This window comes from Pyxicephalus adspersus, chromosome 12, assembly GCF_032062135.1.
Source record: "Pyxicephalus adspersus chromosome 12, UCB_Pads_2.0, whole genome shotgun sequence".
In the NCBI taxonomy this organism is placed as follows: Eukaryota; Metazoa; Chordata; class Amphibia; order Anura; family Pyxicephalidae; genus Pyxicephalus; species Pyxicephalus adspersus.
Window position 1 is genome coordinate 23,707,489 of NC_092869.1, and position 21,991 is coordinate 23,729,479.

Below are 21,991 nucleotides of genomic sequence, written 5' to 3' on the forward strand. Positions count from 1 at the left end.
AATGTGATGTATTTATGATTTATGCTTTTTATAGATGCACTTTTTGTAACTTTCATTTATTTCTTACTATATGCTGTGTTCGTTACATTTGCTACTAAACTATTTTGTTCTGTCGATTGTTGCATCTCTTAATTTATGTGCACAGATCTGTAATGCCTTAGTTGTTATTTCCCCTGTCTGTAATCTTAAAACTAATAAAAAATGTTTGAAAACAAAATAATTGTAGTCCAACTGCTTACTGCTGAACCAATACAAGGAGTTTGGACAGTAAATTTCTCTTTTTCTATTTTGACTATGAGTGGTTGATATCAATTTCAGAGTTTTACTTGATCTATTTTATAGAATATAAAAAAAACTTAACTGATGAAACATTGATTGTCTGTATGTTTTGTAATATTATACCTGTAAAGTCCCCTTTTTACCAATATTTCATTTGAGATGTGGTCCTCTTTGAAATCCAACACACCACCCAACATGGAGACAATATTACCACATTCCATATTATTTGGAAATCAGGACCTAATCTGTCCGAAATAATTTTTTTGGGCATAAAGTATTGATTGTTCCGGTTAAGCATTTATTACATAGTTACATAGTAAGTCAGGTTGAAAAAAGACATAAATCGATCAAGTTCACCCCTAGGGAAATAAACATAACCCAGATATAAAACCCTAGGGACATATTTGATCCATGGGAAGGCAAAAAAATCCTGGTACATTTTGCTCCAACAGGGCAAAATAAATTTCTTCCTGACTCCATGAGGCAAGTGGATGTTCCCAGGATTAACAGTCTGTTATCTTTACTTTAAAACTTTAATGCCCAGTTATATTCTGTGCTTCTACAAAAACATTCCAGATTTTTCTTAAAGCAATCCATAGAACTTGCTGAAACTACTTCCTAAGGTAGCCGATTCCACATTTTAATTTATTGATTGAATGTACTCCCATGATACATGTGTGGAATAACATAACAAAAATGTGTGAATCTTGAGTGAAAATTGGGTGACTCAGACACTTATACATAGATCCCAATGTGTTCTAAAAGATAACATATGTTGTAGACAATTTCATAACACTGGTGGATGGCTACTTCCCCTCTTTAGCAATTTGCACTCTCCTATTGCTCAAATTACTTTTGACAATGCTTTATTTTTGCAATTTTGCATTATGTAACCATTTTGTTATGGTTACAGTAACTTGTAACCTTGTTTATAGGACATTTGGCAAAATTATTTCCAAAGAAAATATTCTGATCTGCAAGTTTACTACTGTGATAATAGTAGCAACCAAACAGTTATATATGTACTATGATATCTGTAATGGGATCGCTATATGTCCTGCAGTGGTATTAAAAGTGAAGTGGTTATTAAAAATGTCAATTATTACAACCCGATGATCTAGACTGTTGATGGAGACCCGAGAAGACCTTTCGGTGGCCTGCAGCATATAGGTCACATTAACTAAAAAAAAAGAAAAAAGAACCTTTATCCGTTTAAAATAAGCACAAATTATGAATGTACAACAGATAAAATTGTCTTTGTATTTTATTTATTACAGTAGAGTACAGTACATATCATAGGGAACTGCTGGTAACAGCAGCCACATAATGAATTAAATAAAGAAATTTGTATACAGCAGGCTGTCTTACTTCTCTTTCTTCAGACATAGCCAGGTCTTCGGTACTTCAAAGGTAGCTCTTTCCACATCTGCTTTGTCATATGGAATATGGTAAGAGGTGTCTGTACACTGGACTATTGTATCATAGCTCTGGGCAGGCTGTATAGTAGGTATAGAAAAGAAAAAAGTTATATATATTTTTTTAATTTACTCTTACTCTGCGTGGGAAAGTTTTTGTCCAGAAGGGAAGTAAAATGCATTTTTAATGACCTCACAATCCACTACTGAAGCAGCCAATATTCTTCTTTTTCTCTCCCACTCCAGATTGAAGGCAGGTCTAAAAGTGTGCTTTGACCTCTAGGAAGATGTCAATGCTTGCAAACAGAGTGTCATAGAGAGGAGGCTGCAGGGGACCAGTCACACAGACGAGAAGCCAGCAGATAGAAGTAAGGGAAGTTAAAACTGCTTTTTACTTCGCTTCTATACAAAATCCGGCATTTTTCTATTTTTCCTGGAGTTAAGATTTAGGCTTTTTGAGTTTTCTATTGCTGACTAACTCTTTTAATAAAATTGGGCACACTTGCTCTTTAATCAGTAACCAATGGAAGCTAACTACCAAATAAATTCAGATTCCACATTATTAGTATGGTTTACTTTGCTGATATTTACAATATACAGTTAAATGTGGCCTTGATTTTTTTTAGATGCACAAACAAAAGCAAGAAAATAACTGTTACTGACTCAGCCCTCCAGCTTGGGTAAAATGATGAGATCTGCTGTTTCATAGTTTCCTGGGATTCTAAAAGGAAACACAATAAACAGCATACATTGCACAGACGTGTCCTGTCACAATGGCTGTACACATATACGGTCTTAGGGTTACACATGTAAAACATGTATACCACTCTAAAAGAAGTGTCAGATAAGTCAAGTAGAGGACAAAGGGACTAGTCACCAGAATTGTCTGTTGGCTCCTCTGTCAACTTTTTCCCAGGAATGTGGCTGTCTGGAGCCAGCTATTTTGGCAGAGTCAGAGCTTTGCACAAGGGTTTTTTTTTTTTTAACATTAATAATATCTGGTGAGTGTTTAGATTTAGGCTGAGAAAAAAAAAAAACACTTTGCTAATTTAGAATGTAATATTTACCTGTAGACGAAGATTTTTAGAAGTGTAGTCTTGAATCACGATCTGATGTCCACGTTGCCATTTAAAAAAAAGGCGTTTTGTTTCAGCATCAGGCAGACAAGCCTTGTGGTCTCTTAGGAGGTCTTTGGTCATAATATAACATTGGCTGCCAGAGTTTAAACATGCATATAGCAGGAAGGGATCATCTAACGATCTGTACATAAAGGTAAAAAAAATTACATATAAGGGAACTCATACAGACGCAGCTAATCAGTGCATAAAAATAGTAGCCCATACATCAATTTGGTATAAAATATTGCTGGGTCAGTTAAAATCTTGAAATGTACTAAGCTTCACTGAAACCTGGGTGGGTTTGCTTCTCCCTGCTAGCTCAGTATGCATAGAAAGGCCATATATCTGGACATAAGCACAACATAGAGCAAACTGAATAGCACAGGTGAAACACCACTATGAAAACAAAGGCATTGCACTTTATCGATGCAAATATCGATGCAATATGTTGCGTACAGTTAGAAAAAGCCTTCCCAAGGAAATCCAGATCAACCAGATCTTGTTTCACATAAAGTATACTTAACCCTTTTTTGGTTGTGTTTTTGCAGCCATTTGTCAAATGACACCTTTATTCTTTATTCTGCTTGTTTGACACGTCACCCTATTGGAAAACAATGGAACCCCACAATTGGACAGTGGGGACAGGTGTTCCCAACTTTGGTTGGGCCCATAGAGGCCTCGGAGCCCTTCTGGCTCTTGTTTTTTTTCTCTCTCCCCATCTGTGGGAAGGTTTTTCAATTTGAAATGTTTCCTATGATTTCTGTGTTTTCTCTATTCTCTTGAAACATGTATATTTTGTATATTTGTACTTGGATGCTGGTTTTTGTGGCTTTCAATCATTATAATGAATGGTTTCAATGGCTTTCCTTTTCTGCGGATACAGCAATGACCTTACGCGTAATGTCTATTAACGCGAAGAGCCTGAACTCTCCACGTAAGAGGAAAACGGCATTTAATTATTGTCACTCCTCTGGCATAGATATAGCATGCATACAAGAGACGCACTTTTCGGTACCCTCTAGTCCTAAGTTTTCACATACCCGTTACCCTCAGCTTTATTATGCCTCTGCAGCAACAAAACATAGCTATCTAATTTTGTGTGGCAATACTCAGAACACTGAAGTAACGTTTTTGGTATATTATGCCCCGAACTCTCCTCCAGCCTCTTTTTTCAGAGGATGCTTGAGGAGACCCGGTTACATATGCGTGCCACTTTGATCTGTTGTGGGGATTCAAACATTGTGTTCACTAGTAAGCTAGACAAGTGCTCCAAGTCCTCAAACATTTCCTTGTCAGAAGGTAAATCTATTCTGGAATGTTTCAAGAATTTGGGCTTGCTTGATGTGAGGCGGGAGCTTCACCCTACATCCCGTGAATATACATTTTATTCGGCCCCACACAACTCTTTTTCCAGGATTGACCACATATGGGCACCCTGGGCTCTACTACCTGAGATTTTAAAAGCTAGCATACCTGCTGTAACATGGTCTGACCATGACCCAGTTGTGATCACCTGTACTTCGCTAGTGGTTCAGCCTCATGCCCGTCTGTGGTCAATCAATGACTCTCTCCTGTTGCACCCATATACAGTTCGGAAATTGGCAGATCTCATATACAGTTTGGAAATTGGCAGAATTTTTTGTCTTAAATGAAGGCTCAGTACCTTAGTCCACAGCAATATGGGAGGTATGTAAAACAGTGATGCGTGGCCATTTATTTCAACTGGCTCCAGCCAAAAAACGAGGGCGCTGCCAAGCCCAGGTCCGGGTTGGAAGCTGAATATTCTAGGCTGGTCCAATTACATAAACTGAACCCTACTTTAGGTACAACCATTGCATTACGCAAGGCTCGTACTAAACTCAATCTGTGCTTGACTAATATAGCGGTATGCCAACTACAGTGGACTAAACATACATTTTATTACTGTGGCAATAAACTAGGTACTGGCTAAGAGACTACGCACACTTGCACCGAAATTTACTCTATTACTACAATTTCTCTACGCACTGCTTCCAAACAATCCACTAGCAATCCCTTAGATATTGTCCAGGAGTTCCAGTCCCGATTATCAGACCTTTATTCGGCTCCCTCAGATTTAGACTCCAGTAAAGGAGATCAATTTTTTTGTTAACATTGATTTACCTAATATCAGTACATCAGACCTGGATATGTTACAGGCAGATATTTCCACTCTTGAGATTGCAGTAGCCGTTAAATCTCTAAAAGTTGGTAATTGGGCTGGCCCTGATGGCTTCTCCCCATTATTCTTCAAGAAAATGTCTGATGTTATTACTCCCCACCTACAAATTCTTTTCAATGATTTGAATCAGGGGATTTCATTCCCTCCAGAGTCTTTGAAAGCATCAATTGCTAGGATACCGAAGCCATCGATCAACCATACGTCATAGGCTAATTACCGGCCAATTTCGCTCTTAAATTTGTTTGTAAAAATATTGGCAAAATTTTAGCATCTGGGCTAAATACAGGGCTGCCCTCTCTCACTCATTTTATTTATACCAGCCTTTGAGCCGCTAGCAGCTGCCATTCGTGCAAATCAAGATATAGCTGGCATAAAAATTTTTGACATGAAACAAAAAGATCATGCTCTTTGCAGACGATATACTATTGTCCTTTACAGCGCCAATTACAACTTTACTGAACCTGCATAAATTGCTTACCCAGTTTTCAGGGATCTCTGGATTAGTGGTGAACGATAAAAAACCTAAGGGGTTTAATGTTTCTTTACCACCCTCAGTAGTGGAGGCCTTGCAGCCCCACTTTGCTTATAAATGGTTAGGAGTTCCCTATTTGGGTATAAAGATTACGCCTCAATTGTATTCCATTGATCAAACCAACTACCCCGCCTTTATTTCGAGAACTTTCTACTTAAGTTCTAAGTGGCAACATCTTCCACTCTCATGGCTGGGCAGGATACATGCGATCAAAATGACCTATCTCCCAAAATTACTTTATCTGTTTCGCACGCTCCCCATAGCGGTTCCCTCACAGGCACTTAAGGCCGAACAAAGAAAGGTGCTGCAGTTTATTTGGCACCCCAGTAGACCACGGGTACCAGAAAAAGTTCTATACTGGTCCAAATTGAATGGAGGACTTTCTTTCCCAAATTTTTATAAATATCTGCTGGCAGCCCAATCGGCTCCTTTAGTGGCTCTATATTACCTTTAAGATCTTCTCATCTGGGCTCATATTTGTGCGGGGGAACTACCCTTGGTACCACTACATAATCTTCTTTGGATGCCCTTCTTGAAGCCTCCCCTTGTGGCAGACCCTACATTATCCTATGCGTTGGGCCTTTGAGATAGGCTCAAATACCCCAATGGATTGATGTCCAAGCATATACCCTTAATCTGAAATTTAAATTGCCCCACCTTTAAGCCAGCGTATGATAACCCCATAGTCTTTCGCGGGTGGCCTTCGAGGCCTATCCGTTATGATTTTTTTTTCTCCTTTTTCTGGAGTCAAGGCCTTTACTAATTTACAGGATCATTGGGAACTGCCATCCAGCGAACTCTTTAGATTTATACAAATTAGTCATTACCTGAAGGATCTTCTTAGGAATGTGGCCGATTTCCCACTCAGAATAAGGGGTTTTGAATCCTGTTGTCTAAGAAATTCTGGTTCTGCTGGCCTGGTGTCCCTGCTCTATGCTTCACTACTTCACATGGATGCACAATGTCCTTAATATATGGTTACTTTAAAAAATTGACCTTGATTCCACCTTAGATATGGAAGACTGGCAGGAGATATGGCAGGCTATTGCCAGCTGCTCCCCTAATGTGATAGCGGAGGAAAATGCATACAAGGTGCTATTTAGCTGGTACTTAACCCCTGTAAGAATTGCTAAGTTTGTCAAAGGGAGCGACCCATATTGTTTTAGAGGTTGCAGTGTTCCAGGCTACTTCCGCCATATATGGTGAGACTGTCCAGTAGTTAAAAGGTTTTGGATTAGAGTCTTTAATTATATTAGGTTCTGCATGTGTCTATTCAAAGGGACCCTTGGGCAGCTCTGCTCCATAAGCCGGGCCCCACTTTTTCTAGGAGTAAATGTAAATTAATATCATTTATGTTCCTGGCCACATGCCAGGTGATATCTGCAACTTGGAAGAAACCATCTTATAACGTATAGGCAGTAATATCCAGACTGTCGGACACAATGGTGCTAGAAAAGATGTCTGCTACTGTCAACGACTGTCTAAAATCTATAAGGTTTGGACACCTTGGCTGGACCATCACGCCACTCCTGATTTAGATCGCAGGCTCTTTAATTTATGATGAGCAGCCACCCTCCTCTTTTCAATTATTCTCATTGTCTCTAGTTTGGTTTTGTAGAATTTTTTTCAATTTATCTACACTATTGCATGTTTCGAGTACATCCATGTTTTATACCTGTATTTGTTTTGTCTTCATGTTTTTCTTGAACTGTTTACTTATGCCTTTTATATTTTTTCATGTATATTGATAGCTTTATTTTATCCCTGTCTGTTATCTGTTCGTTCTGAAAAAATCTAATAAAAATGTATTAATATAAAAAGGTGTTTTATCTGTGTCATCTAGTTTTCTATGTTTTGTGCTGTTATACTTCTTGGTGAGTGCACAGACATATAATATATTTACATACACTTTTAATTCAGCTCTTAAATATAAAAAGGTAAAAGGGACAGAATACTCACATATTGTCAAGAAAAAAGCAGTCGGCATACTGTTGCAAGAGCTGAATGTCCTGCTTTAGCCACTTCCTAGAGGGAACTAACATGTGTTTTCTTCCCAGCACCAGAATTCGTCTACCTTTTCCCCTCAGATAAGAGACCACATCCAAGAGCTGAAACAAGACAAAAAAGGAGTGCATTGCTAGTGTAGGTTTAGGGTACCAATTAGACATAATTAATATTTCCTGATGTCCATGTAGCAGAGCTTATCTTCACATTTTGACTTCAGGTCCACTTTAGGAGGATGCAGGAAGTGCACTGCTATTTATCAAGAGAAATTTAGGCAAAATGTACATTTATCAAAGTATGATCTAGGCAAAATTAACCAGTCCACATATTCCCGTTTTTATTGTAAATTTCTACTTTTTAATATCAGATATACGTTAAGCATAAGGCCAAAATATTTAGAGATAAATATGTACACATAACTCAATTTTTACTTCTATTAGGAAAAATGATCCAATCAAATAAAGTGAAATTCATGAAAAGAAATGTAACCCCTAAAACCATTAAAGGCCATACAGGTTGACATTCAAAAATCCGGCCATCGATTCCTTCAGATTTCCTGCATGGATTTTGGAGTGCATTTCATATTTACACTGTTTTCTTGAGGGGCTGTTTATGTTTTATGTTGTACCCCAGAATCAGCTGTTGGGTCTTGCTTGCACGTGCTTTCCTGCTTATTCCTTCTCATTTATTTGTAGCTGTATAGCCCCCTTATGGATTTTCTGTTAAATATATACAGCATATTAAACCGTAAAAAATCTAGAATTTGTGAAAATCCGGCACTCCTCAGGTCCGGAGTTTGCTGGATTTTTAAATGTCAACCTATACTATAAGACCAACTTTTGGGTCCTTGGACAGATCATTTGCATTTTAAATATTAATCAAATGGTTATGTTAGTGTAATACCAATCCCCAGAACAGAAGGGACAGAGGCCCTGATTTATTAAATCTCTACATGGCTGGAGAGCATACACTTTCATCCGTTAAGATGGGTGATCCAGCAAAACTGGAAAGGATCTGGTCCAAAATTGAAATTATTTGCTAAGAAATAGCTAAAAACTTTTTGGAAATCCATTCAATCTGGATCACCCAGCTTCTCTGATGAAAATGTATCCTTCCCAGCCTTGTAGAGCTTTAATAAATCAGGGCCAGAACATCACCACATGAGTTGTGCTTTTGGACTTCCAACTGATTAATTTATTGATTGGTAATTTAATCAATTAGATTTGATCAGTGGAATCCAAAATAGGTAGTAGCAAAAAGGGCATAATGGTGCTACAAATTACACACCTGGCACGATTTACAAATGTAGGCAAGTGAACTGATTATTGGGAATTCGAATTTACACTTTAATAACCACTTCAAGAAGAAATGTTGATCATAAAAATCTGTAGCAAACTTAGCAGTGCCAGATGTGTTTAGGAAAATTTTTCAGGTTTGGTAAAACTTAACATTTTCTGTCTCCTTGGGAAATATTCAAGGGGATTCCACAAATGAATCAAGACCTTTAATGTTGCAAAGATGCCCTGTATAAGCACCTGAGTTCTTTAGTAGAAGGCCCAGCCACACCATATAAGCTTCACATACGCCGTGGGAGCAGAGTGCAGGGTATTGCACCGGTTATGAAACTATAAATTTAAATGCAGTGGGGAATTTTGAAACATTCTGTGTTGAGATGTCATGTGAAATGTTTTTAAACCGTTACTGTTAATCTTTTTGAGGACAACAATGTGAACTCAGGGAACTTCCACAGGATTTCCTCTTCTTGGTTCTAAAAAGGAAGTTTTATGTCTGACGCTGCTTTCACAAAAGTTGAAATAAACACTGCAAGTTTATATACCAGATTGTACTGTTACCTAAATTCCTAAATATGCAAACCATGATGAGGAAATTACAAATGACTGCAATATATGCACCGATATTTTCAGTTGTTTAGAGACAAGGAATTCAGAATATGAAGATAGCAAACTGTATAACCATGGCAGCACAAACTGTACAGAAATAAACTGCATATAGTATGCAAAAAAGTGCACATGGGTCTATTTATGAAACGAGTTACCGAAAATTTTACTTTAAAAGAAAACAAAATTCATAGTAAACATCCTTTATTGGTTTAATACTAAACCTTTCTTTTATTTTTATTTTTGGTTGAGTAGGGAAGGGTTGCAGCCTCTGTTTGGTCATTTGGTTATTATTTCTGTCTGTGTTTTCAACCCCATTTGGTGTTCTGCTAATTGGGAAGGCCAAACACTTCATCCCTTTCCCTTTTCTCAGGCCAGGAATCTGGAGTACCTGCCAAATCCTAATAAAAGTGAATGGCCATTTAAGATTGAGGGATAGAGTTGGAGCCTGAGGCCAGGCCTCTGTGAAGCCATTTGCAAAATGGCCGGAAGAAGCCTATGTATTGGGAAAGCCAAAGAGAACTTCTGACTGAGGAAAGCTGACTGAGCAGACCTGGTGGTGTCCCTTTCACTAGCACACATGAGTGACTTTAAAATAAAAATACTGCAAAGATGGCTACCTCAAGAACAAGGTGGGGCTTTATTTTAGCACAGTTGCTAGAAGCAATGGCAAGACAGAGCAGAGAAAGCTGTTTTTAGAAATGCCAGAGTGATGATATAAATACAAACTAGAGGCTTTATACCATGTTTCTGAGAGTAACTGGGTTGTTATTTGATATTCGCTCACTGAACTTCCCTCCATTTGCATTGATTGTATCCTGGAATATTAGTGTGAACAGGCCCTTAATGCAAAACTGCAAAGGATAGACACACTTTTGTGTGTCCCTAAATCAAATGAAAACCTAAAGATGAACTTTCATTCTGTTTTTGGAGCATGGACAACACCTAGGTTTGTGACTTCAAATATGTAAAATAGAGCACTGCTTTACCGGAATGTTATAGTGTACTGAACACTCAGTTACATCACATTATGTGACAGTTTATGCAATCCGGAAACACAGAGGAAACATATCAGCAGAAAACACACAAAGATTTGAAGTTGAATGTCAGAGCTCTGAATTGGACCTTCACCTATGTTTGCATTAGGGGGTCAGTATAACATGAAGTTTACCAGTAACTGATATAAATTGTGTCTTTAGTCAATTAAATATTATTGTATGGCTCAAAAACAAGTCAGACCACCTGAAATTAATAAATAAATAGCTGGTGATGTGCACAATTATTGCAAAATTTAAATCAGGTGTATACCCATATTATTTAGTTTGCTAAAAACTGTTTTATATAATTGGCTTTAAATATATATATTTTTATCCTTTGTTGTTTCACGGGCCGCACCGTGGCTCAGGGGTTAGCACTCTGGCTATTGCAGCGCTAGGTCCCAGGTTCGAATCCTAGCCAGGACACTATCTGCATGGAGTTTGCAGGTTCTCCCTATCTGTGTGGGTTTCCTCTGGGTACTCTGGTTTCCTCCCACATCCCAAAAACATGCAGTTAGGTTAATTGGCTTCCCCCTAAATTGACCTTGGACTACAATGATGACATATGACTTTAGTAGGGACATTAGATTGTGAGCTCCTTTAAGGGACAGTTAGTGACACGACTATGGACTTTGTACAGCGCTGCGTAATATGATTGCGCTATAAATACTGTGTAGTAATAATAATAATATCTCAATGCTAAATATCGGAAGCTTCAATGCAGTCACATCAGTGCGTTTACCTGCACTGCATATATTCCGGAGTGTGACAGTAGTGGAGCATAAATGTGTAATGTGTGTTGAAATGATGAGCTTTTTGTTACCCTTTAACAAGAACAGCCTAAGGAAGGAGCTTCATGGCAGGATCCCCTTAAAAAAAATGGTGAAAGCAGCATCATAGTAGAATTTTAGTAGAAAAAATCTTTTTGCAGCTACAACTATTTGCTCTTTGAACCCTGTAACCCTGTAGTCAGAGGGCCACTTTGCTATGAATTCCTGAAACTGCAGTATAAGTTACTAACAGTTAGATAATGCTCATGCAGATAAATTCATTTTTATGTAGCTTGCACATAATTTCAATACGAACTTGCCACAACTGAGATTTTGTAACCAATTTGACCAATACAAAGATGAACAGACATTGTTCCTCTATATCTGGTAAAATTGTTCCACAGTTCCAAATCAGCCATATTCCCCACCTGTGGATACCTTGTGATACAAATGTAAATGTGTATGTGAATGTCAGGATTTAAAAAAAAAGGTTTTTAGTGCTGTCAGCTTTAGCATGTCTCTGACTGTTATTACAGAAGCATGAATAAAGGAAAAAAAAAAATCACACTTTTTTTTTCAGTAAATTAATTTTTATTGACTGATTACGAAAAAAACCAAAATAAAAAAAAAAACAAGGAATCTACTAAGCCTTGCACAAACACTCTACAGATGGGACAGCCCCCTCCATAAGGAGGCTTCAGTGTACTGCCGTCTAGGTAAAGACTAACTTTAATCTGACTGTGGGAAATCACCTAAAAATTTGGCCTGGTGAAAGTGCGGAAGGCGGCAAGACAGAACTTTAACCAGGTCACGTCTGATGGGTGACAGGAAACAGCCAGAACTAGCATAACGTGGTGTGTATGTCTGCAAGGCAGCAATGCTATAAATCATCAGGATGGTACCTATGACTGCTGCTAAACATTGCATATCTAAAACTGATGCCATTGCATAACTAAAACTGATGTAACGCGTGTGTATACATTGGCTTCTTATCGTTCATCTTTATTACCAGAGAATATTTTGAGTAAGCACATAAAAATTGGTTATAATGAGCCTATGTTGCCACAATGACTACTGGTTTCAGCAACGAAAGCCACTGAGAACTGTGTCACATGGCTGAAAAATTTAAAGCCCTCCGAATTAGGTTTTCTGTCTCATATACAGCAATACATACGGTACTTAGTATTGCACAAAATGGGCTTTAAATGAACATGTGAGTAAATAGATATCAAACTTGTCAAACCTAAAATTGTGTGCACCAATATGGGCTTCCAAATGTCTTTACAGCTCATCGGCTTAAGAGTTAACCCTAAATAAAGGTTTCTGGAATTATTTGTCTCGCTCCAATGTGCACTAAAAAAGGGAGTGGTTGAAACAGGTATACAAACTCCTATCTGTTAAATTGGTCAGGGAGAGGTTTGTATGTTGCTGCTGCTGCTGCTGTTAAAGTTAAACAGCAGTTAAAGTATAATTCTAGATAAGTACAATTATCTGCTTGCCCCCCCCCCCAAGTGAATAAAAACTATTTGGACCCCCTACATAGTTGAAAACAAAAGTGATGTTGATTCATGTCTACCAAAAGAAGGTGGAGGATATTGGATGGGGTTTCTGATGGCCAGCAGGGGTAATTTTGCTAGTAATAGAGGGATAGAGGGGCTTTCAAAATCAAAAAATATCACTTCCCCTCCACCATAAAAAATAGAAAATATGTTACTATATTAAGTATATAAAGAAAAAACACCCAACCCTGCAAAAATCTCCCCAGCATGAACAGAGACAACAATACACAAAAAAGTCAGTGATTCTGTCTTCATGAAGTACGTGCATGTGCCTGTGTGTGTAATAGGAAATTAGTTTTCCCAAAAGGACAATACAAAAATTCCCTAACAGACATTCAAAAGACAATTATCTCTTGCAAATTCATGTGAGAACATAGTGCACGTCAATGCTCCTCAGCAAAAGGAGATCCTAGCTCTGAATCATAACATCTCTAAGGAACAGTGCACATGGACATGGCACAATGCATAGAAAATCATTTGCATCATTCTGAATCGAGTGGCCGCCATGTTTACTTTGCTTTTCCAATGGAGACATGATCATTATACAGAAAAAAAGATTTGCCTGAAGTTTTAACCAAAGCAGAGAACAGCAACAGGTTTTCTTTCATGCAGTGAGAAGAAAGAAAATATCCAGTACTTCCAGGAGGACCATATGAGTCCATGTGAGAGCAATGGTACCTAGTGGTTGGCCCACATGTGTGCAGCAAACTGGTAACACAATACTTCCCTTCTTGCCAGCTAGAGGCTAAATGTGGTGTGTGGGAAGTGAAGGAAATGTAAGTTTGTTCATCAGCAGTAGGGTGTGTTAAAGGGAACCAGTTGCCTGTTGTCCTGCATGGAATAAGCAAAGGCTTACCTTAAAGTGTAACTATATACATTGAAAATCTGCGATCAGGCAGGTCTTACCTACTTGTTTGCGGTCTTCTACTTAAAGCATGTTTGTTCTATTGCGGAAGGCACATCGCCTGTCCCTTCTACAATAAAGACCCTGCCAGAACACAATTTATTAATTTTCAGCTATAGTTCAGATTTAAGTTCTGCTTATACCTACTCACCACCTGCAGGGATTCTACTGCCAACATAAAAACATACTTTGATTATATTTGTTATCCACAGAAACAAGTGTTCTCATTTTCCTGCCCCATTACAAACATGCAGCCTAAAAGATTCATACACACACACATTACACACTTTATGACCAAGTGTGCCAGTTCACTTTAAGGGCAGACACTGGTGAATGGCAGACCATGGCGAGTGCGTGCATAGTGTTCTGTGTCAGACGGGAATTTTTATTGTGTCATGTGAGAATGTGTAAAAATGTCCTGATTTATTCAGGGGCTTTTTTATTCATATTTTTTTTTACACTACAGTAGCTTCTTTCACTATAGGTGGCTTCAATTGTTCTTTTATAAAACTTTTGTAACCAAGGCAGCATAGGGTTATTGTGTCAGGAGATTATTCTTATCCCATTATCATGTGCTTGTCAATCAAATCAGATTGCAAGGATGAAACATTTTAAAGCCCTGTACAAAGTTAGATTTCTTTCTCTGGAAACAACCTTTTGCGATTGTTTCCAATGACAAGTGAACGATGGAGTACTGTACACACAGCACCGTGCACCACTATGGCAAGGGGAGGATGTGTCCTACTCCGTAGGAAAGTACAGCAATGGTTTCTGCTCAGTCTTTTGTTGGTCTGCAATGACAGATTGATGAGTGTCATCGAGAGACCGCTGTACACATGAAAAATTTTGGGACAACTACAATTGCTTCTTTCTGATTTAAACTGTAAACTATTAACATTAAACATTAACATTAAAGTATTCTGCCATTACCCTTCTGCTAGTAGTTTTCTTTAAAGTGTTCATAAGACATCTGAAGGTGTCCTGTGCTATAAAACACCAAGAAGTTAGCAGCAGTCACATTGCCTTTACTGGGCCTGTTTTTCTCCTTCTTACAGTACATACCATTGCCATCTATTTTACAGGTACACACACACCTATCCATCCACATGATCTAAACAACTGTTCCAGGGGTGTGAAGGGGCCATCATAAGCAAGCTGTGATGCAATGTGTTGTGACACCTTTGTCACAAGGCAAGCATTTTGTTTTTCAGCCATGTGTGTTATGGAAGTTCCCTTAGGGCATTACAGGTAGTCCCCCAGGTTACATATGACATAGGGATTGTAGGTTTGTTCTTAAGTTAAATTTGTATGTAAGTCAAAACAGGTGGATTATTTTAATAAATGCAATTAGGACAGATGTTTGTCTCAACATAATACTAGACAGCATAGTGTCAGTTACTATATAAAATCCTCACTGAGAGTTAATCACAAACAAGGCAAAAAAAAGTGTTATGGAGCCTGGACATTCATTAACTTCTGAAGCAAGCTGTGCTTTGATATGGGAAAAAAAAAGAAACGGCCGAGTGAGTCTTGCTTATTAAAGAGTTACAACATGTTACAGATAAGCACAGCTCATAAGATCACCCACAAGCTCAGCTGTGTTTGGCAAAAGATTTCTTCTGCAAGTCATGCAAATCCCCCCTCCCCCTTATCAAGCCTTTGTCCTGCACACCAACGAGCAGAGAAGCCCTGTTCGTATGTAGGAGTTGTCCGTATGTCAGATGTCCTTTACCCGGTGACTACCTGTAGCCTTCCACCCCCTATGTGCATCTATGAACCTTGGGTACCCATTTCCCAGTCACCTGTTTAACGATTGTCAGTCTTTGGGCTTGTAAGAACATCTCAAAGAACCTGCAGTTTTGGATATGATCACAGTTTGGCCTGAAGTCAGTCAAATCCTTTCCCATGTTTTTGCTTTGAGCACATCAAGTTTAAGAACTGATAGTTCACATATACACCCCTTTCCTTGGCAGGTGCCATAAAAATAGTAAAAGTGAAATTTAAACCAAAATATCGTTTAATATGTATCTGATAGAATAGGAAGGTGTTTTAGTATACTGTAGCTCACTAATCCATAGATGTGGAGGCTGCATTTATTTTTGTTTTTTAGGCTTTTTATGCCCCGAATTTTATCTGGTAATCCTGAAAATACCAAGCTTCCTTATCCCTGGGTGCTCACTCTTCCACGGTATTTACTGACGGGCCCATGGCGGTCACCGAGGCTAGGATGAGTAGTTTCTCTAAAATAGATATAATTGTGCCCCCAGTTTGGATCACATGAACTGACAAGGACACTAGATTTGTGATCAAGATCAACTGGCAACAAAAAAAAAAAAAAAACACTAATGCAGAAATGTAAGAGCTTTATTACATTTTATGTCTACATGTGGATTTAGCTTTAAAGATTAATAAAAATTTTACCTTGTTTCCTGGCTTTCTAGCACACACTTTTTACACAGTAAGTGAGGGGAAAGACATACAAAACTACGACAACCTAACAAAAGTTCTAGAATTAGCTTTACTTTCCTTTATAATGTGGATGCCAAGCTAACTTTAGGTTTGTTTCAGCATTATGAAACTAGTGAGAGTGATTTGTAACATGGCAACGGTTAATTGGTTGGTGTTTATATTAATAGCACAGCAGTGTTTCTTCATACTAGTTGTGTGCCAGGTGCACAACCTACGTAAAGAAAGTGTGTTATAAGAAGTGTTACAGGAAACGGGGCAAAAAAAAAAAAAAAAAAAAATCACCATTGCTTTTTGGTGTGTGGGAAAGGTGAACAATATAAACAAGTGAAAACATAGTGTGTGCGCGCTTCACTAAATATCCCTTACTATGACTGCTTAATATTAAAGTGTGTCTGTCATCCACGCATTATATATGTTTATCCAGCACATATGCAAAAAAATAATGGTTTATGCCAGCAATAAGATGCAGATTAGTTTAAAATTTGCCATGCTCACAATTCTTCGTCCCCGATTCCTAGTAGAGTAGTAGACACCTTACCCCCTCCACTAATCCCCCCACCCCTTGCCCTCCCCCTTTGATAACCCCTACCCCTTAAATACTGCATTTGCTTTGCAGGTCAATGTCTTGTTATAGACTCCAATTTCTTTGCTTTTATTATGTTCTTGTATAGTTGCTTTAATTTTTATACTCTGTATTATTACGTTTATTTAAGATTATTCTTTATGCATACCTTCTACTCTGATTTGTTTATTTATTTGTTGTTTATGCAAAAGTTTGGAATAAAAATCTATTGAAATAAAATAATTGCTATGCTAAAATTTTGTACGGAGTAAAAAAAACATTAAAAAAAAGGATTGCAGAACTTTAGAATCTGCAACTAAAGTTCCACTTTTTCAAATGTTTTATCGGACAGGTCATTATTGCAGAAATAGAAAGATGATTTCCTTTCTGTAATAATGTTTCTTACCTGCCTGATCTCTCTAGATTTCTGGTGACAAAGCTAAGCTGCATATGTGGAGTGTTACCTTTGGTTGCCAACCTGGCATTCCTGGCTTTTCTTGCATGTGTTGGAGATGAATGAAGAAAGAGTTACATGATTGTGCCATGGATGGCTAAGAAAAAGAAGAGAAGGAAGATGGCGGTGCCCTACGATGGAATGGGCATAAGTTGTGTGGGTTTAGTTAACTAAGAACATAAAAAGTATATTAGAAAAAAACATAACTCCTGATTCAAGGCATTCCTTTAACATAACTTCCAGCTCTATACGTAAAAGGCCGCAAGCTAGCGTTATGTATACAATCCGGATACATAACACCCCAGTCTGCCATATTGCAAAATTGCAAATACACAGACACAACACATACACACAAAAGAAATGAAAACTAGCATTCATATTATGTTCCTGATCCTTAACCTGAATTTCTTTAAAGTTAGTGACAAGGTCTCTTTCAGAAACAATGAGCGGGAATTTTGCATTTCACACTTCACTGGAGGTGAACTGGATGGGGTTATATAAAATTTGGTGAGCATTGATCTATGTTTGTTTTTAGAACTAAATACATTGTCAATACTAAAACACAATGCAACTGGATAAAGTGTTTATATGATCTGTTTGAGATGACTTTACTTAAACTGCAGGCGTTTCAGCTTTGGAAACTCCCGGAAAGGAAAGGTTGTAGGCCTTGTTCAGTTGCCATGGCGACAATGCGTACCCAAAGACTTTATGTACTACAGTTTCCTTCAGATTTTTCTGGAAGTTAACTGAGGGCGTGTTGCAAAATCCAAACAAAAACATTCCAAACTTCTCCCTGACCTTACAAGATTGTGTAAAAGTGGAACTGCAAATCCATAACTGAATCATACCGACACAGTGAATCATATTATGGTATATGACAGAAAATATAATTAGGGATGAAAATCTATTTAAAAATGTGGACATGCATATTTAAAACTATATTCTTTTTTCCAACTGTAAGAGGTTTAAATGATATCCTGTGAGTTAGCTAAGGGGCCATTACACACACAGCGTAAAGGGGCCCGCCTGTGGAAATGAAGATCACGTTACTGTCAGACCCTCATCAAAAAGAAATTAAAAACAAGGCTGTGGACCATGTCATGTTCATGCAAATTCCCACCCTTTTGATTCATTATATTTTACAACTATTTCAACTCTGTGGATTTCAGCTTTGTTTTTCTTCTTTCTTTATTACACATTTCACACAATTTTAATAGAAAAATAGTTTTACCAAACAAAAGCAAATTAATTTTCCAAATTTCCTCTGCCTGGTTTGACCCTACCATGTTCTGTGCTTGATGCATAATTTTCTATTTGTATAATTCAGACATTTTCAACCAAGTTTCCAGGGAACCCCAGGCTTCCTTCAGAGGTTGTTAGGGATTCCTTGAACTGTGGCTGAATGATCTTCTGTTTCAAAATACCTACAAAGTTTTGGGATCACAGTCAGCTGCATGACCCTAATGATGTTTTTAGACATCTATAGAGGGGATGCACTAGATAAAAACTATGGGGTGGGGTGGGGTGGGGTGGGGGGGTTTGTTTCTTTCCACACCTTACCAATTTCTCAAAAATTGGTTTTGGTAAGAATTCCCTAAGACCTATAAATTATTATAGAGTTTCCTCAGAGGTAAAAAGTTTGAGAAAGGCTGGTATAAGGCTGTCTTGTAACAATACCTGCAAATACACATCCAAGGATTGATCGTATATTCTAATTTCATAACAGCTTGCATAAAGGTGAAACTGTGAATAAATGATTGCGTGTGGGGATTCCCTTTGGTAGTTTTACGTCACAGGCAAAGAAGCATGACTGAACACCTTTGTATAGGTATTATCTTGGTGCTGACGTGTGCCGCATTAAACGCTTAGCTCATGTATGCAGACTTGACACACAAAGGATGGAATGTTGCAGAACCACTGCCTGTTGCTAGAACAACTGGAAGTTTTCAAAACAATAAATCACAGATTGAGATCACCTTGTGATGATGTGTTCACCCTGCATCAAAAAAATCAATGGAATGCAAACTCAGGTGAGCTGAGTAATAATGATCTTGGAAGTTCTACTATTTCTCAAGTTTGGAAAACAAGGTTACAGTGAAACTCCAGTTGTATTGAGAAAACAATCTCCTCCAGGAGCTCTGTACAGGAATTTTAAGGAAATGGTATTTCCTTTTTGCAAAGAGAAAGGGTCTACTTATATATTTGGGGTTTGTAGTCAGAAAAGCTGTACCTCTTCTAACAAAGCACTGCAGTAGCAGACCATTATGCATATGAGAATCAGCAAAAGTGAAACACATCTTGCAGAGAATGCCAGTAATTGCATTTCAAGCTTTGTGTAGACTCCGAACCCTATTATAAAGCATTTTCTACCATGCCTACTGACTTTACCTTTAGGCCTTCCCACCTTCCTAATGCCTGAATATTGAGACTTTTTTTCTAGGGTCTTTTATGAGCTTCAGTTAACACCAGCAGGAAAATGAGCAAAAATGGAAGGAGGCGCACACTCCTCCCATTCACACTGCTACAGCAAGACTTTCCACTGTGGCCATGTTCTGAAACAGGGGATGATGTATGTAAATGTGATATGCAGAATGCCAACAGGAAACTTTAACACTGGTTTATGAAATATACAATGCATATTCTTTAGGTATATTAAGAGTATCATATGTATAGCTGAAGGCGACAACTACAAATATTTTGAAGATTACTAGATTCCAATGGTCAGCAAAATTTATTACTAGAAAGCATGTTTGAGGTTTATATTGTTAGGTTGCACTTGTCTAAAATTATTTTTGATGTTTATATGATTCCTCTTCCATATTTTTTTTCCTTACATTAAATAGAGAAAATTGCAGATATACCACTAGAGGGAGTGCTACACCTGCATCAGCTTCACTCATTGTCTCAATTTAAAAATGCTTTAAACCATTGTTTTTCAACAAGGCTTCCTCCAAAGGTTGCTTGGGGTTCCTTGTGCAATGAGCAATTTGTGCCTCTAAGGTCAGATACTGTCAACGACAACAATCTTTTTGACTATCTGTAAGGGTGACATCAATAACCAGAAATGTAAGTGGCATTCTTCCCACTGACCCCCATGCTAATGCAGATGTGACACTGCTCCAGGCTCCACACACAGGCCAATAATGGTGGATGCTGTGCCCAAAAAGTTCATAGGATTAGTTACCAGTATTACCTGTGGCCTGTGGTTTAACTTTACCCAACCTGCTATACCTTGTTCTGCACTTTGTCTCTGAAAGTGGTCATTACTGTAAAAGGCAGGGTTTTGCTTCCTTGTGGCAGAGCTGTCCTCCTAATAACTGATGATCCATTATATACTGGATATTACCAATATGGTAACTCAATACCATATAATGGCATAGCTAGGCAGCTGGCAATTGTAAGAAAGAGAGGAAATGGCAGCCTTTATTTTTCATTCATGACCTTAAGGGCAGCCACACATATATGCACTGCTGTAACATGTTCCTTATTTGCACATACAAGGCATGTACTAAGGTGTGATATGGCACCTCAAAACCCCATACCAGCAGACATTTATACCGCACCACAATGAATAGGGACACTCTACTTTTTAGGACAAGGTGGTGTAGGAACAATTTCTAGTACCTTGTGGAGCGTTGGAAGGGATTGGGCTGCCTTAAAGCAGAGATATAGTTATAGTTACGCAAAAAAAAAAAATTATTGCAGAAAAGACAGGAGATGTCCTTTCTGCAATAAAACAAACACACTTACCTGTCTGACTGTTATCATCATGATGGTCAAGGATCGGAACCCAATAGAAAAGAGAAAAAAAAAGAAATGACAACAAATGAATGTATTTAAAAAATTGAAATCAAACAGGTCCTTTATTGCAGAAGAGACAGGTGATGTCCCTTTCTGCAAAAAAGAACCTGTCTCATTCCAATTTTGTTTAAGTACGTTATTGCATGGAATAATGTATGCACCACATCTGACTGCACTGGGGCCCTTTATGTATAAATTACAAATATTCTATGTGTAATTCTACACAAACATTTCACAGTGACCGATAACCATGAAAATAATCAGTTATTACTCACAGCCTGGGAGAGGATATTTCTTTTGCCATGATAAGCCACATTCAGCCCATCCACCACAATGTCATACGGAGGCCGGGAATTCACAAACTCAAGAAATTTTTGCAACTCCTATAAAAAAAAAAAAAAAAAAAAAGACATTATATGACAAAATTGCAATTTATTGTGTGCTCCAAGTAAGGCTAGGTTATTTATATCCTATCAAACAAAGCTGTGAATTCAGACTTCACTAATTACCCCCCCTGTCAAAATGAATTCTTTAAAAATATCATAAGCATGTTCAACCTTTTTGTTTTAGGAGTGGAAAATGTAAACATTTATACTTTTCTGGCCCATTCAAACCGTTTCTTGGCATGATAATCTGCATTGCAGAAAAAATCAGGTATGCACCATTTTGTTTTCTGATGCAGTGCATGAAAATGCTCAGTTGAGCAATACTGTATTGAATTAATGTGTTGGACTTTTGATAATAAAATGCAGTAAGGTGCGTTGCAGTAGTACATATGTTCCCGCAACCCACCATACTAGAAAGTTCTGAACAAGCGCTAAAGTTTCTAGCCAGACTTATGTACTGCAAAGTATACACTATACTGCATATTATTGCAATGCAGAACAGTGTGATAGTACTTTGCGATGGTATTCATTTTGCATGGCAGATGCAGAGGCAGAGATGTGAACCAGGGTGTAAATTATATACTACACCAAGTTTAAAAAAAA

General features: G+C 38.0%; 1 protein-coding gene across 1 annotated transcript in view; it reads right to left on the bottom strand.

Annotated features, from left to right (window-relative positions):
* Positions 1–1,525: 1,525 nt before the first annotated feature.
* PRORP (protein only RNase P catalytic subunit) overlaps positions 1,526–21,991 on the bottom strand; it is a 43,984-nt gene continuing 23,518 nt past the window's right edge. The window contains exons 4-7 of the mRNA XM_072427634.1: positions 21,278–21,385; positions 7,504–7,652; positions 2,762–2,954; positions 1,526–1,775 (exon numbers count right to left, since the gene is read on the bottom strand). Of these exons, the coding sequence (XP_072283735.1) occupies positions 1,644–1,775; positions 2,762–2,954; positions 7,504–7,652; positions 21,278–21,385 (582 nt within the window). The 3' untranslated portion in view covers positions 1,526–1,643. The remainder of the gene's footprint in view (positions 1,776–2,761; positions 2,955–7,503; positions 7,653–21,277; positions 21,386–21,991) is intronic.